Raw genomic sequence first — 17,609 nt, 5'->3', positions numbered from 1 at the left:
ATCAACCATACATGGAGAACTTGGGTTCAAGGGACCACATGGCCCATGAACATTACAACGACTCACTACATCAAATAATTCTGGAAACACGTTCTTGTCAGGGAGCTCTACACAAACCAACTTGTCATAGTGTAATGTATCTATGGGTTTATATTGGGATTCAAGTATCAACAATATATGAGCATGAGGAAGACCTCTCTTCTGAAACTCAATCACTGAAACATGTCCAATCACCTCCCCAAATACGGCTTGCTTGATAAGTAAATGCATCATATCTTGGAACTTATGATAAAACACTTGTATAGTCAAATCAGGACGATCAACAGCACTTTGTCCAGGTAGTAATGCATCATCTATTTCCTTCCATTGTGGATTACATGTGAATGTGATGAAGAGATCCAGTTTACCCATACTACGAACAATTGCCATTGCATCTTGAAATAGTTGCCACATATATCTTGGACCTCCAATAAAAGATGAAGGCAAAACAATTCTACGGCCAACATTTTGACCTTCAGCCCTCTCTAAGCCATCTCTAGCCTCAACCATGTCAACCAATCCTTGATACACTTCACCACAAAGTGTTTTTTGGTTATTTTGCATCCACAAAATCCGTGACTCCTCTAGAGTACTATAAGCATCCACGACATACTGTTGTAATAGCCTACCCCGTCAAAGAAGACACTCCACTGTATCATCTCTCATTTGTAAGTGAAAGACATAATATTGCTTTTGACTCATCTTTTTTCCATCGGTAGTCTGTAAATAAAGATGCCACCCATCCTCTCTACTTGGAAATAATAAAACATAAAATAAGGACATGTAAGCTCGATGCATGCTGGAGATTCTTTTCAAGCCCTCGTGTCGAAAATTCAATACAATGTCGTGATAGCCAATATTTCTATCATCCCCTTGTCCTGGCATAATTGCAGCAACTTCAGCACCCCTTGGAGAAAGATATTGCCAACTATCACAACGATGCTCCGCAATAACCATCCTCATATTGGGTACAATAGCATCTCTAGACAAAGAAGCAGCATATTGTAGAGCATTTGCATAGGGATTTACTCTATGCATCATCAATTGTAAACACTCTAGAATACTACGATCTAAATTTGAAACATGATGCAATTTGTTGCTCAACTCATGTTCGGTATCAAAAAAATATAATTGTGCAAAGCGTGGAACTTCATTTTGTCCTTCAGTTGGCGCTAAAGAACCAATGATATGATAGACAGAGCCATGAACCTTAAAAATGTATACACCCCTCCCACCATAATTAATAGTCTCATCGATATGGACACCAAGAGACACAAATGCCAATGCATTATTATATCCCCAAATGTTTCGTAAGAACTGACTACTTCTTGTTGTGGTTGAGCTCATCAAATCTTTCAATTTGTTTGGTGGTTCATTCAAAGGAAATAATCGAACTCTTCCATCAGAGCAGCAATATTTACCCACAAATATTTGGATAGTCTTTCCTTTGTCCTCACAGGTCTTTGCTCCACATTTGAAGCAGACATAATCTAAGCTTCCTAAGTTGTGCAACACACACTTTTTGGATAGAACTGGTGCCATAGACTTTTGATGTAAAAAGAGAGACGTTGGATATTCAAAGCGGATGGATAAACAATGTTTTTCTACTTTAGAATAGTTTCGCTCTACTATGTTCATTGCTGTCCCAACATTCATGGCTTCAGAGTTTCCTTCATGTACATCATGCATGCTCTGCCTTTCATTGCACTCCAATAAAGTTCCAATAGTACTTTGTAGTGAATGCCTTGTTCTCTCTCATGCTATTTGGCGCCTCGCCTTTCGTGAATCATCACACAGTCGACTACGTCGTGCATGACCAGGTGATAATATGCGTGGTCCAGATACCATCTATGAAATCAGGTGCAAATAGATCTCATATAAATATAATATACTTGCTATAATTTTGATCAATCACTAAAAGGACATTTTTATGCATAATAAAAATCAATATAAACTCGGTCATCTAATTATATCCTCTAAAATAAATACATTTGACACATTGACAGTGACTCAATTAAAAAGTACAGCTTGATTGATACATGATATCAACATTACATATTTCTTCCATTAGTAGGATTAGGTCGTTCAGAAACTTCATGCTGCCTTGGTCGAACTAATCTAACCAAAGTACTTAATTTATTTGAGGTAGCTCGGATATATGAAAGTTTTGAACCTTGAACCTTTGTCAAAGCACCCAGCTTGTTGACGATACTTCTCAATCCTGGCATGATTTTTCATAGAGTATTGTCTTGAATTCGTCCTTTTTGACTCCGTGAAGCCTCTTTTCGAAGATTCTCAATAGATGCCATTATCATCTTTTGAGAATCCTCAACTTTCGAAAGTTTCTCTATAATGTATGCCTCACTCTCTAGCCTCTGCAAGTTTGATGCTTTTGTCTCTTCTCGCAATTTTCATAGTATCCCACTTTCAATCTCCAATGCAGAGCTTAAAGTTTCAACCACATCAGAGACATTGGTTTGCATTGTCTCCATCCTATTGCAGGAGGCTTTGATCTCTAGCAAGTTTTCAATAATTTGCTTTTTAAAATTCCTCTCGACATTTTGAGCTGCTCTCTTTGTTGCACGCACATTGCGAATACGAAGAGATGAAAGTATCTCTCGTTCATTAGCTGATGCACTATTCCTCCCGACATTTTGAGCTGTCTCTTTGCTGCACGCACATTGCGAATAGGAAGAGATGACATTATCTCATTTTTCACCCACTAATGCACTTACAGCTATTCCAGAAGATATCAAGTCGTTGGTTGCAATAGCCAGTGGAATGGCACAACTAATCTCCATTTTCACTACAAGAGGCTATTCATATTAGCGACGCTCACACAGTGACGCTAAAAAAAAAAAAATCCCGGCGTCGCTATGAGCGTCGCAAATTTACAAAGAAATTTGCGACGCTCATAGCGACGCCGGCTGGGCTAAAAAAATAACCGAGCGCGCCCAAAAACTCAGATCTCAGATCTGAGTTTTTCGGCGTCCTCAAGCAAGGAGCAGGTAACGCTCTCCCTCTCTCTCTCTCTCTTTTTCTTCTCCACACACACACACACACACACATACACGAGGAGAGGAAGGAGAGCCAGGTATGCTCCTTCCCTCTCCTCATTCTCATGTTCCCTTCCCCTCTTTCTCTCTCCCTCTCTCTCTCTCTCTCACACACACATACACATAGTGTTTTTGAGAGAGAGAGAGAGAGAGAGAGAGAGAGAGAGAGAGAGAGTACAAACAAAAACAAAAACGCACACACACATACATAAACAAAGAATGCACACACACATTGAGAGAGGAAAAGAGAGAGAGAGCATGCATAAACAAAAACCGCATGCATTGAGAGAGGAAAAGAGCGAGAGAACATGCATAAACAAAAAACGCACACATTGAGAGATGAAAAGAGAGAGAAAACATGCATACGATCCAAAAAAACGCACACACATTGAGAGAGAAAGAGAGAGAAACTAATTTAACGTCGTAGGAAACTAATTAAAATTAAAAGACCTAAAGATCTAGCCGACGAGGAGTTGAACTCAAGACCTATTATTCAAGAGGGAAATGGCATAATCAATCTATCATAATTGGCATGGGTGATAGAAAGGTTATACCATTTATCTCTTTTTATTGGCACACACATCCACACACGCGCACACACACAAGAAGAAGAGAGTTATAACGTCGTAGGAAACTATCTTAAAAGACGTTAAAGATTAGGTTATATGTAGACTTACATTAAATTAGATTTAGGTTTATTTTTAACTAGATTTACGTTTATTTATGCTAGATTTAGATTTACGTTATATTAGATTAGATTTAGGTCTCCATAGACTGCGATGCCTGCATGAAGCGGGTGAAGAAAGCCCTCAATGGAATATAGGGTATTGCTGCCTTCACTCATGGTGGGCTCCGTTGATCCAAAAGTACTGGTGAAATGTCTTCAGAAGATAGGGAAGAAGGTGGATCTTCAGGGCGGCAAGAGTCACTACATCCCCGACACAATGACCATCTAGACAACCTCTAGTCATTCAACAGCAACTTCAAAGTTAGTAACAAGAGCAAGAACGGTCTAAAGGGCCAATTGCTGTCGTCAGATGTGGATAGAGATGAGGCAGCGTCACCGCCGGAAGTTAACTCTCACATCTTTAGTGATGAGAATGCCAACTCTTGCCGAGTTATGTGAAAAATTATGTGTTAAATCAGTTTTAAGATTCTTATAATCCCTGTTAGTTTAGTTCTTTGTTTTTAATATAACATAATTTACGTTAGATTTAGATTTATGTTATATTAGATTAGACTTAGATTTATTTAGGTTTATCCACACACACACACACACACACACACACAAGAAGAAGAGAGTTTTAACGTCGTAGGAAACTATCCCAAAAGACGTTAAAGATTAGGTTAGATGTAGACTTACGTTAAATTAGATTTAGGTTTATTTTTAGTTAGATTTACGTTTATTTAGATTTACGCTTATTTACGTTAGATCGAGTCCACGCAAGAATTACTTACGGTTTAGGGTTTAGAGTTAGACGAACAGTGAAAAGATCTACTGTGAAAAGATGTTAAGATGCTGTGAAGTGCTACAGCTAGAGAAGAGGCAAAGGGGTTTTGTCCACTACATGCAGTATCATGTAGACGTGGGTGTGTAGATTTCTTGTACCCACAAATATAGGTATTGACCAATAAAGACGAGATTATAACCCGGTGGTTCTGATCTCCGTGCACCTCTAGACCGAGGTGTGCGGGGATTGGACATGACTAGAGAATGTGAGGTAAAGAGAGAGAGAGAGAGAGAGAGAGAGAGAGAGAGAGAGAGAGAGAGAGAGATAAGACGAAGAATGCCAATAGAATATTAAATTTGTTGTCCAGGTTATAAGTTTTTTATCCTCATTATGAGTAGTGACGAGGATGTGGGACCGTCCAACCGAAACACCTATCTCTCAACGAGGGTCTTATGTCCTTGTAATCAATGCAAGCATGCTGTGCGACGGACAAGACGTGTTTCTTTGCAGCACGTTCGCGAATTTGGCGAGTTCGATCCATCTATTATAGATCGAGTTGTTGCCAATTATAACTCGTCGGACTCTGACGCTGGCCAACAAGCAGCAATCTTGCAACCCAATAGACGTGTTCGCAGGCGCTTTGGTCAAGCAGCATATGTGAGGCCACAAGATGTAGCCTCTGACAGCTCGGGGGATGATCATGCAGAGCACATTCCCAACGAGGCAATGTTTGAGCCCGAGATTGATGAAATGATCGAGACGATCATGGATTCAGAAAGGCTTATCTATGATGATATGAAAAGTGAAGCCGATACGCCATTGTATAATGGAGCACGTATGTCTAGATTGAAAGCACTCCTGGTTCTTCTCAACATGCAGGCAAAGTTTGGATGGAGTGACACTAGCGTCACAACGCTTTTCAGGTGATCTATTACAATTAGTTTACTTTAATAAAACTCTAAATGTATAATGATCTGATAGATTTTTACACGACTGTATCATATTTTTATGTTGTGTAGATTGCTGAAAGAGCACATACTACCAGCTGACAATGTGATGCCAGATTCCCGAGATGAAGCAAGAAAGATTTTGCGAAACTTGGGGATGGATTACAATTCTATCCACGCTTGTCCTAATGACTGCATTCTTTTCAGAGGGGAATACATAGACATGGAGAAGTGTCCGAAATGTGATTCCGAAAGATATCGAGTAGATCTCCACGGGACAAAAATTCCACAAAAGGTTTTGCGACATTTCCCTCTGCTTCCTCGCATCAAGCATTTCTTCGAATGTAAGTCCATGGCCGCCCTAGCATCATGGCATGAGGAGAATAAATCTTCGGATGGTGTGCTACGAATTCCTGCAGATTGCGTAGCCTGGAAACATATAGATGGAACATGGTCGGATTTTGCCAGGGAAGCTCGAAATTTGCGCTTAGGCCTGGCTATGGATGGCGTAAATCCATTTGGTCAAAGATCAACATCTTACAGTGTATGGCCCGTTGTCATCGTCAACTACAACATTCCCCCGTGGTTGACTACGAAGAAGGGGCACCTATGGCTAAGCTTGATTGTGCCAGGGCGATATAAAGTGGGGAATATGGATGTGTATCTTCGTCCACTATTGGAAGAGCTACAACAATTGTGGATTGGCATAGAGGTGGTGGATATGAGCCGACACACAGGACGACGGAATGCTTTGATCAGAGGCATTCTAATGTGGACCATGCATGACTATCCCGGGCTAACAGAATGCTCAGGTGATCTATTGACACTCCTCACTCAGACACTGTAAATCTTGTTTTTTCCCATAGTTGATCTATTATCATGTGTATACATGCAGGGCTTCAAACAAGCGGATACAGAGCATGTGTCACATGTGGACCTAGACTGAATGCACGTAGGGCACCCTCACTGAAGAAGCAAATCTACGAAGGTCATCAAGCGTATCTTCCAGAGAATCATGTGTTACGCGATGGCTTTTTGGGAAGAGAGCCACCAAGGATGTCTGCACAAGCATGGTTAGAGCAGAAGGAGATGTGCGATGACGGATTGCCTCCAGGGATGAAGAGACTATCTCTATGGTACGAGTTACCATACTGGCCCCGACTCATGATCAATCACTTGCTCGATCCAATGCACATATTCAAGAATGTGGGTAATCTACTATGGGACCATCTGACCGGCAAGAAAGATACTTTGGGAGCCAGAGTTGACCTTAGAAATGTGGATCGTATGGAGCAATATTGGCCGCAAACAGCGTCTGATGGATCGATAAAACTCCCTAAAGCACCATGGATTTTCACAGGAGCCCAAGAACGCAAAGTAAAAGAGACCATTCGATCTTTGCGGACCCCCACTGGCGTAATGCACTCGCTCCGAACGTGTTTTACTAAAGAAGGAAAGCTTACCGGTTTGAAGTCACACGATTGGCATAAAATGTGTCAGGTACGTTCATAGTGGACTTTAATATCATTGCATAAAATGTGGACTTTAATATCATTGCTGCACATACTTTACAGTTTATTTTACCGGTTGCCATTGAGGGATGTTTGTCTCTCGACATCCGTAACACAATCTACAAACTTGCAAAGCTGGTGCAATGGATCTCACAAAAGGAGATCAACGTAGACTCCATACCATTCGCCAAACTAAATGCTGCGGAGCTTGTGTGCATGTTTGAGAAACATTTTCCTACTACAATGCTAACCATTCAGGTGCATCTTCTTGTTCACATAGTTGATGAGGTGGAAATAGCTGGCACAGTTCATTCCAGATGGATGTTCTTCTTAGAACATTTCATGAAAACGCTTAAGGGATATGTGCGTCAAAAGGCACGTTCGGAGGGTAGCATGGCAGAAGGTTGGTTGGTATCAGAGTCCCTAGTGTACATTGGAGAGTGGCTAGATGGATTTGATAAAGCCCGGCACACGCTATGGCGAACCATAGATGATGAGCGCATATCTAGGATTGTCATGTGCAATCTCGGTGTTGAGAAGAAGATGACGGAAGATCTAGAGGCTAAAATCAACCGATTTTGCATGCTTCACAATCCAGTGATGCAAAAGTGGATTTCACAATATGAGGATGCAAAGCAAGAGCAACAAAGGGCACAAATCGAGTGGAGACGGGGAAGACGACCACCGATGCACTATCCAGCGGTTCTGGAGAGCCTACCAACCAATTGAAAAGCGCACAACAATGCGGTGACGAAGTGACTGAGGAAGAGTGGGAGTACTCTCGGGGTTGCGCGACCAAGGTAAGTTTGCAATGTACGACTAACAAGTGACTTTATTTATAAACGTTTGAACGGCCACTCATAATCTTTGTTCGTTGTAGTATAAGTCATACACAGCAGCATGGTGTAAAGGTCGACATTTTAGGGTGGAACGAATCGACAAAAAGCATTTTACTCAAGATTGTGGAATCATGGCAAAATTTGAACAGTCTAGTCGGCGACGTTCCTCTGATGCAGATCCTGTGGTGGCGGAACTCACTTACTTTGGCACGCTGCAAGAGATTTTGAGAATCGATTATAGAGGATTTTTTGTCGACTTGTTCGACGTGCAATGGTTCAAGATAATCATGGAGGGTCGCAACGCTACTATGCGTAGAGGAGAGTCTGGTTTTCTTGAGGTGGATTCTACTAAGAAATGGACTGACCTAAGAGACACTTTCGTACTACCCGAGCATTGTGAACAAGTAAGTATGTAACTAGTTAACATCCCCCTTTTACAAGTTATGTGCTTGAAAGCTCTCATGTAAGTTATGTGGCTCTGGCAGGTAATATTTCATCCTACAAAGTCTACATCAAACTGGTGGTACGTCATAGAGGTAGCCCCTCGTAGTGCAAGGACGTATGAAGGCTACCATGTGCCAATCACAACGGCATCAATGGAGGAGATCAGAGAAGATGCTCAATCAGAAGCCGCTGCGGTGGTGCCAGACGAGCATCAAGATGCTACTACTCTATATGGGGTGCATGCAGAGGAGCTACAAAATGAAACAGAGGATATGTGTTTAAACGGAGAGCTCTATATAGATATAGGAAGTTATGCTGAGTTATGCGAGGATGAGAGAGAGATCTCTTAAAGCCACAAATATTGTATTTGAACAATTTTGCTCCGTGTTGTAAAAGCTCTGGCTCTCTAAGTACCTTCCATGGTGTATAACGCTCTTTTCTACTCGCGCTCACATCTTTTGATTGAAAATTCTGAGTTTTCGACTTGCCTCTTCTATCACTCAATTCATTGCGTCATTGTATTTATATGCGTCATTACGTCATTGTATTTAATGGTCTTTGCGTCATTGTCTACTCTATTCATTCAATATTAAGTTTAAATATTCGTGTGTTTAATGCAGGTATGGATGATGAGGAGTTTCTTTCTTCTTTGTCACCGCAGCAGAGACAGTGGTACGTGGAGCGTCATCGCTCTGGCGCATCATCGCGCGTTCCTACTCCATCCGCATCTCCCTCTCTTTCGGAGCATTCGGCGCGCTCCGAAGCTTCGGCGTCGACGAGACGAGCTTCACACTCGTCTAGACACCGGCGCTCTAGTGGTGGCGGTGGCGGTTGTTGTGGGGATTCCGCCACCGATGCCTCCACACCGCCTCGTGTTCGACGAGGCTCTTTACCCTCCCCTTCTTTGCCCGCCCCCACACCAGCCACAGCATCGCCATCTACGCCAGGTTTTGCACGGCTGACTGTTCCTAGAAGCTACACACCTCTACCTACTCCGCCAGGAGCCACCCCACTCGACACTCCTCGCTTCGGGCCCCAGACGCCGGTGGAGACACCTGACGTCCGTACCCCCATCGACACGCCGCTAGAGACCCCTGCCGGGACACCCAGGTTCACGCGTCACCGGCCAGAGGGCTTGTCTTACTCCATCGACTTCAGCGGCGGCATCATCATGGATGATGACGGCAAGAAGGTGATCTCGCGCATGCGTGGTCTTTGCTCTCAGCTGTTTAGACACTACATACTAAACAAATGGAGTGAAGTACCAAGTGATTTAAAAAACAGAGTCATCAGCATACTTCATGATGAGTTTCCCGTTCCAACACGGGATCAGCGCTTCAATGAAGACCTGATGAAGATTCGAATGCGCGAATACTGCAAACACAAGCGTTCCGAAGTGCAAAAAGCAATCAAGAATGGGTGGAACAGGCCAGATTGGCTGGCCAAAGAAGATTGGAAGAATGCGAAGAAAGCAGCGCGCGAGAATCCCGACAAGTGGAAGCAACAAAAGGATGCAGCCAGAGCGCGAGTAGAGGCAGGGAGCTCGCACCACTTGGGGAGCGGTGGATGGGCATCATTTGAGGCCGATTTTGTAAGTGTTTTCACATTGCTCTTTATGTTCGATAGTTTAGGGTTTATGAGTTTTTTCATTCTAACATAATGAAATCTTTGTATGTTTTGACAGTGGTCGATGACAGGACGTGATCCCACACCGTACGAGCGCGAGTACGCAGGCAGGAAGGGCTTAAACGCCCTGATGGACATTCTCAGTTCTCGCGGCGGCATGGTTAGTATTAGGGTTTACTCTTTTTTATTTTTTGTATTGTTTTATAAATGTCGTTATATGTTTATACTTACTGAAAGCTGTCTTATTGTCTTTTTTTGCAGAATCCGACAGATACGCCGCTTGGACGCGATGAGACGTCTGACTAGACGACGTCAGTTTAACCGTAGCTAGATAGCATTAGTTTAGGGTTTCTCATAGCTTATGTATCATGAGACGGATTTTATACGTCTTTTTGAACCATGTATATTATTACATTTGTCACCGCAGTTCCTTTTGCCAATCAATTCTTTATGCCTATGATGTTGTACAATTGTCATTATTACATTTGCCAATCAATTCATTTTGCCTATGATGTGTACAAATGTCAATTTTGCAAACAATGCGTCTTGTGGGTGACTATTTTGGGTCTATTATCTACCCTTGCACTTTTTTTAAAAAGTGAATCAAGTACAATATGGTTGATGGGTGGCAGGGCATTCAATGCCCTGCCACCAAAAAAAAAATTCTCTCGGGCGTCGCTATAACCGTCACTATTTATGGCTCTGTAGCGTCGCTATGAGCATCGCTATAGTCTGCAGTGTAAACGTCGCTATATGCGTCGCTATATAGCGACGCATATAGCGATGCTCTCGTAGCGACGGTTTTAGCAACGTCGGGGGTTATAAAAACCCAATGTATTTCCGTCGCTAACAGCGTCGCAAGAGCACACAACCTCTTGTAGTGTTTACTGTACACAAAAAACTACAATGATTGCAAAGTGAAATGTGACAACCAAAGAGAAAGGTTTGAATGCTTGTACATTTAAATGCTTGCTATTTTAGAATATAAAAAATTACATAATCTCTATCTAGATGTGAGAAACAACAAAGGATTGCATGAGAAGTGGAAAACAAACCAAAATGCTCATGGATCACTTTTGTCAGTAGATAAAAGTTTTGCTCAATACATAATCAACCCCATCTACATTTGAAAATGGGAAAAGAGTGTTTAGCGCTCGGACGCTTGAAAATAGGCTCCTTATGATTCTCTATCTTATCAGGTTCTACAATGCTCTTTAGTGCATCAATTTTGCTATAAACTTCAGACATAGAACAACAACCTAACTCAGAATCAAGGTAGAATGCATCTGAGTATCCCAACTTTACTCGAATTTGCAAAAGGCGTAGGTTGCGTAACCATTGACTGGGATCATTCTGGATTCTGACAAACACCTGGTGAAAGGGTACCCCATCTCGAGTCATGGAAGTGCGATCGTAGGTTCTCCAAGCTTCTAGTATAGTAACACCAGGAAAGAAACCTTGAACAATGCTTTGAAAGAAGTCAGCTTTGTTTTCTGGAGAGTAGTGAACCATTATATGATCCAATACTATCTCCATCGCTTCCAATTCATGACCAAAACATTTAGCAGATACCCTAGGTGCCATAAAGTTCCTAAGAAAAAAATAAGAGACACTGTAGTTGCTCTAGGACTTCATCCACAAAACTTGACTTTACAATATGTCTCTTTAGATAAGTGCTCGAAGCAATATAGATTTCTAGTTCTCAGGCTCTCTCTCTCTCTCTCTCTCTCTCTCTCTCTCTCTCCCCCCCTTTTTGAAATCCAAAGAGAGGTTTATTTTGAACTATAATGCATATGTAATTGCATCAGAAGAGATGCCCTCACTTCGCATCACATGAAAAATAGACCAGTCCATGTCCCTTTGGGACATGTTCCACTATCAAAACACTTTAGAAGAACGGGTTGAGTTATGGACTCATAAAATAGAAATGCTGTTATTTCTATGATGCTAACATCATCTCCTCCCACAATTATCAAAGACGGTGTTAGGAAATAAGACGTAGCTAAATAGATAATTGAGTAGATTACTTAAAGGAGAGAGACAGATCTACATACGCGAGATTATAGAGTAGAGAGAGAGAGAGAGAGTACACACGATATACGTGGTTCACCCAATGTGGGCTACGTCCACGGGAAAGCAGCAACTCAATGGCTTTAGTACTTCAAAACAAGAAGTAGTTTACAAAGGGATTATACCCTTTTGGAGCTCCCACCTTGCTCACTCTCACCACCTCACACCCACCTTGTTGCATCAACTTCACACTATGAAATGTGTGTAGAAATGGCTTCCTTTTATAGGCCAAAAGGGCTGCCCTCTCTCATGACAGGTAGCCATGTGTAGCCGCCCTTGTGTAGATAAGTCCAAATCGGACCCTCCTATCCGCCCATGTGTGGCCGCCCTTGAGAAGACAAGTCCGCTTTTGAATTCGGCCACCGGCCAATGGCCATTGACTTTCGACCACCGGCCATTGACTACCGGCCCCACCGGCCAACCGAGGGTTGTTTTCCGACCACTTTCTGGCCGCCGTCCGGCCATAATATTCCGGCGAGGAAAAAAAAAAGTCTCGGGGGCTTCCGCCCCCGAGGCCCCTAAAGTTGCCCCTGATTTCTGGCCGTGAAAAATTTGGTTTCCGGCGACTGATTTTCCTTCACGCACGATGGCTTCTCCTCATAATGGGGCCCTTACAAATGTGCGCTTTTACCACAGAAAATTACAAGGGTAAATCAGGCTCCATACTTAACACACGGCACGATGTATAGAACAATCAGGTGTTTTATCTTATTGTTAAGAATAAGATGTTGATTATTCAAATGCCCTCTTGAATTTCGTGCCTTCATTCAAAACTTATTAGAGTTCTTTATGAATAATAGTAGATAAATGCTAGTGTCATGGCACTTACAGCATGTGGTCACCTTTTGGTGATCAAACTGTGGTTTATTTTGAACTGTAATGCATATGTAATTGCATTAGGAGAGATGCCCTCACTTCGCGTCATATGAAAAACAAACCAGTCCATGTCCCTTTGGGACATGTTCCACTGTCAAAACACTTTAGAAGAACAGGTTGAGTTCAAGACTCATAAAATAGAAATTCTTTTATTTCTATGATGCTAACATCATCTCCTCCCACAATTATCAAACATGGCATGATGTATAGAACAATCAGGTGTTTTATCTTATTGTTAAGAATAAGATGTTGATTATTCAAATGCCCTCTTGAATTTCATGCCTTCATTTCAAAAATCATTAGCGTTGTTTATGAATAATAGTAGATAAATGCTAGTGTCATGGCACTTACAGCATGTGGTCACCTTTTGGTGATCAAACTGTGGTTTATTTTGAATTGTAATGCATATGTAATTGCATCAGGAGAGATGCCCTCACTTCGCATCATATGAAAAACAAACCAGTCCATGTTCCTTTTGGACATGTTCCACTGTCAAAACACTTTAGAAGAACAGGTTGAGTTCAAGACTCATAAAGTAGAAATGCTTTTATTTTTATGATGCTAACATCATCTCCTCGCACATGCAATTATCAAACACGGCATGATGTATAGAACAATTAGGTGTTTTATCTTATTGTTAAGAATAAGATGTTGATTATGCCCTCTTAAATTTCATTCCTTCATTTCAAAACTCGTCAGAGTTCTTTATGAATAATCTAAATGCTAGTGTCATGGCACTTACATCCTTGGGATCTTTTGAAACTATTCGTATAAGATTGACAAACTGGTTATGCTTTGGATGGAATTGTCACTCACATTTAACTCTCCCTATTTCTCTCTCTCTCTCTCTCTCTCTCTCTCTCTCTCTCTTATCTTTTATCTAGTCTAGGGGCACATAGATGTATTCTTTTGAGCACGTTACCATTACCAGAACGTTTCATTTCATTGTCATCTCTCTCTTTCTCTCTCCCACCTATTATTTTATTCACTTTGGTCTTTTTCTTCTTCTTCTCTCTCTCTCTCTCTCTCTCTCTCTCTCTTTGTGTGAGGTTGTGTAGTATGCAAGCATGTATGCGTGGAACTACCCTTTTCAACTCTTTGTCTCTCTATGTGTGGTTGTGAGTGTGTTTTATTTCTCTCTCTCTCTCTCTCTCTCTTCCTTCTTTTATTCTGTCTATCGTTGATTACCACAACATTTCATTTCATTGCCATCTCTCTTTCTCTCTCTCTCTCCCCAATTTTTTTTAACTCTTTGGTCTCCCCCTCCCCCCCCCCCCCCCCCCCCCCCCCCCTCTCTCTCTCACACACACACACACACACACACACACAACGAAGATCTAGACGGCCACGATTGAGGAGTGGGGCTACATAGCATCGACAAAGAGCACAACAAAGGATTCGAGCCATACTCTCTCGATAGGTAGAGTGCAAATGAGGATGGATTTAGCACCCAGACATGGTATCAGATTCACAATTTTGTAACATTTTGGACTCATAGGTGATTTTGGCCTTTTGAAGACGTTAATATAGCATCTCATTTCATTTCATTTGGTTCTCTTTATCTCTATCTTCACAATTTTTGGACTTTTGAAGACGTTAATATCACTTCATTTCTTTCTCTCTATCTTGTATTTTTATGAATTAGTTTTTACCATAACATTAATTTAACAAAACATTTCTCTCTCTCTCTCTCTCTCTCTCTCTTTGTGTGAATAAACAAAACAAATCAAATAATAAACAAATAAAATAAAAAATAATTAAATTGAGATAAAAAATTAACCAAAACATTTTGTAACAGTTTGGTCTCATAGGTCATTTTGGCCTTTTAAAGACGTTAATAACATTTCATTCTTTCTCTCTCTCTCTCTCCTGTATTTTTATGGATGAGTTTTTGCCATAACATTAATTTAACAAAACAACTCATTTCATTCACAATTTTGAAACAATTTGGTTGCATAGGTGACTTTCACCTTTTAAAGACGTTATTATAACATTACGTTTCATTTCATTAACCTAATTTACCTAAGTATGGGTCAATTGTAATCTCTCTCTCTCTCTCTCTCTCTCTCTCTCTTTTTGATTGCATTTCATTCCATTTCACAATTTTGAAACAATTTGGTCGCATAGGTGACTTTGGCCTTTTAAACACGATATTATAACATTACATTTCATTTCATTAACCTAATTTACTAAGTTTGGGTCAATTGTAATCTCTCTCTCTCTCTCTCTCTTTCATTCCATTTCATTTCATTTCGTTCTCTCTATCTCTATCTCCACAATTTTTATAACAGTTTGGTCGCAAGGTCCATTTCATTTCTTTCTCTCTATCTTGAATTTTATGAATTAGTTATTACCTAACATTAATTTAATAGATCATTTCATTTCATTAACCATAACCTAATTTACCTCAAAATATTCACAATCATTTTGGTCTTTTAAAGACGTTAATATAACATTTCATTCCATTTCATAACCTAATTATATTTCATTTCATTAACCAAAACATCTCTCTCTCTCTCTCTCTCTCTCTCTCTCTCTCTCTCTCTCTCTTAGAGTGAAAAAACAAATGATAACAAATCAAAAGTTGAAACTAAAACTGGACCAAAATATTTACATGCTGAGCTACCTGGTTGAGCTTCACACCTCGAGTCCACTCGCCTCAGCTTGCACACGTTGCTGTCTCTATAATAAAAAAGACAATATTGAATATTGAATTGAATAGATTGCCCGCGAGGACCACCATGCAAGCAAGGAGGGGGGGGGGGGGGGGGGGGGGGGGGGGGGGGGGGGGGGGGCACTTTAATCTCTGAGCGCCCATTGCTCATGGCTCTTGAGTCTAACTGGACTGCGTGCGCCCACTTCAAAAGCTGACGGCTGGACATGGCCCATGGCTCTTGAGAGCAACTAGACTGCGTGTGCCAGTGCCGTGAGAGAGCGGGACTGCAATGCCAGGCGGGAGCAGGAGGGAGAGAGAGCGGGACTGCAGTGCATGGCGAGAGTAGGAGGGAGAGAGAGCGGGACTATAATGCCTGGTGGGAGCAGGAGGGAGAGAGAGCGGGACTGCAGTGCATGGCGGGAGCAGGAGGGGAGAGAGAGCGGGACTATAATGCCTGGTGGGAGCAGGAGGGAGAGAGAGCGGGACTGCAGTGCCTGGCTGTGGCCGTGAGAGAGCTGTGGGATGCACGTCATGACCTGGCCACATTGCTTGCAGCGGGACGCTCGCCAAGGACGTCAGTGTGGTGCGGTTGTCGTCGGTGGAGTGCAGTGAGGAGGGACATGTGGACTGATAGAGACGCTTGCCTGGCGTGCCTGGCAAGCAGGGCTTGTGAGAGCTGTAGTATCAGCTGTGGAGCAGGAAAGAGAGAAAGAGAGAGAGAGGGTGCCTGCAGCTCGCAGAGCACCATGTCCATTCTCACGAGAGAGAGAGAGAGAGAGAGAGAGAGAGAGAGAGAGAGAGAGAGAGAGAGAGAGAGAGAGAGAGAGAGAGAGAGAGAGTCTCGTTGGACTCCGACGCAGCATGAGCATGACGAAGCATGAAAAAAGCATGACGATAACAATGTGAGGATAGAGCAAACATACCAAGGCTTCGAGGTCTTCTTCTTCTTCTCTCTCTCTCTCTCTCTCTCTCTCTCTCTGTGTTGTACTTCACGGAGAGCAGGGAATGTACTGAGCTAATGAGGTTCTCTATCGGTTGTAGTATGTACTTAACTGAGAGCAGAGAATATGAGGTACTGAGGTTCCCTGCATCACGCCAACCGTCGTACTTCAATGTACTTGAAAGCTATGCAGAGCCGCCACCAACGCAAAGCGCCGCCAGTTAATTCGCAGCCAGTTAATTTTCTTTTTGTCCTACGCCTTTAGCTCGCAAAAATTGACACCTGGCATAGAAACCCTTCCGCCATATTATGTTAGTAGATGCAAACACTAAAGGTTTTTCAGAATTAAAAGTTGAATTGAAACCTTGGGAACCAATTGTCATTGCTCACTTGTTAAGACGCCACTAAATACACACTACTGAAACTGTTTGGCACAGATGTAGTTTTTTTTCTGTACTATATTTTCTCACAAAAAGAAGACGCTACTAAATACATTTCTCCTTAGCATACAGGGAGGGGTTTTCAACACAAAACGACCAATTGAAACGTTACACACACAAATCTTTTTCTTGAACTACTTGTATCTTTCAGTGTGCTACACATTATAACAAGGTCATGTATGACTTGCAACCCTCTCATTTGTACTACTGAAGTCTGATCCCCCTTGTGCTAGAAGATTTAGAAATTTTCTCATGTAGGAAAACAGAGTCTTTTTTAGTGTTTTTTAAATAATGCATAACATCATGAGCTTCTGCTCGAGAAGCATCGCATACCTAGCTAGGTACGATTGGAGGCAGGGACCGCCGACCGGGTGACGGGCCGGCGGTCCCTGCCCCCACTCGTACCTAGCTAGGTATGCGGTGGCTCATGATGTTGAGGTAAGTCACAATGTGGGAATTATGGTGAGAATTTGTCCATAATTTCTTGTGTGTGCTATAATCTATTAGTTTGCAAGAATGGGGAGCCATTGGAACTAGCCTATACACCTAATTAAAACACTCGAAAAGGTTGCAAGACAAACGACAAAAGTGTACCAAAGTGTTTACTGGTTTCTTTAATTGAGTTTAGCTCAAGCCTCACACCCACCTTTACTTTCAAGTTTTTCATGGGCATTGTGCACAGAGGACAAGGAGGGAGAGGAGAGAGAGAGAGAG

At 42.0% G+C, this 17,609-nt stretch overlaps 1 protein-coding gene across 1 annotated transcript; it reads right to left on the bottom strand.

The window, feature by feature from the left end:
• Positions 1-672: 672 nt before the first annotated feature.
• On the bottom strand, positions 673-1,728 carry LOC147443938 (uncharacterized). Its single transcript, XM_086528052.1, has one exon. It carries the CDS (start codon positions 1,726-1,728, stop codon positions 673-675), a length of 1,056 nt encoding a protein of 351 aa, XP_086384178.1.
• Between the last annotated feature and the right edge of the window lie 15,881 nt (positions 1,729-17,609).

The sequence above is a fragment of the Adiantum capillus-veneris genome, chromosome 13 (assembly GCF_014529385.1).
Source record: "Adiantum capillus-veneris isolate H3 chromosome 13, ASM1452938v2, whole genome shotgun sequence".
NCBI classification, from domain to species: Eukaryota; Viridiplantae; Streptophyta; class Polypodiopsida; order Polypodiales; family Pteridaceae; genus Adiantum; species Adiantum capillus-veneris.
Note: the sequence above shows the minus strand (reverse complement) of the source record. Positions and strands in the feature narration are given on the sequence as shown.

Excerpts from the sequence above, each read along its gene's own strand:
- LOC147443938 (XM_086528052.1), bottom strand. The coding sequence starts at position 1,728 with ATGCATGATGTACATGAAGGAAACTCTGAAGCCATGAATGTTGGGACA.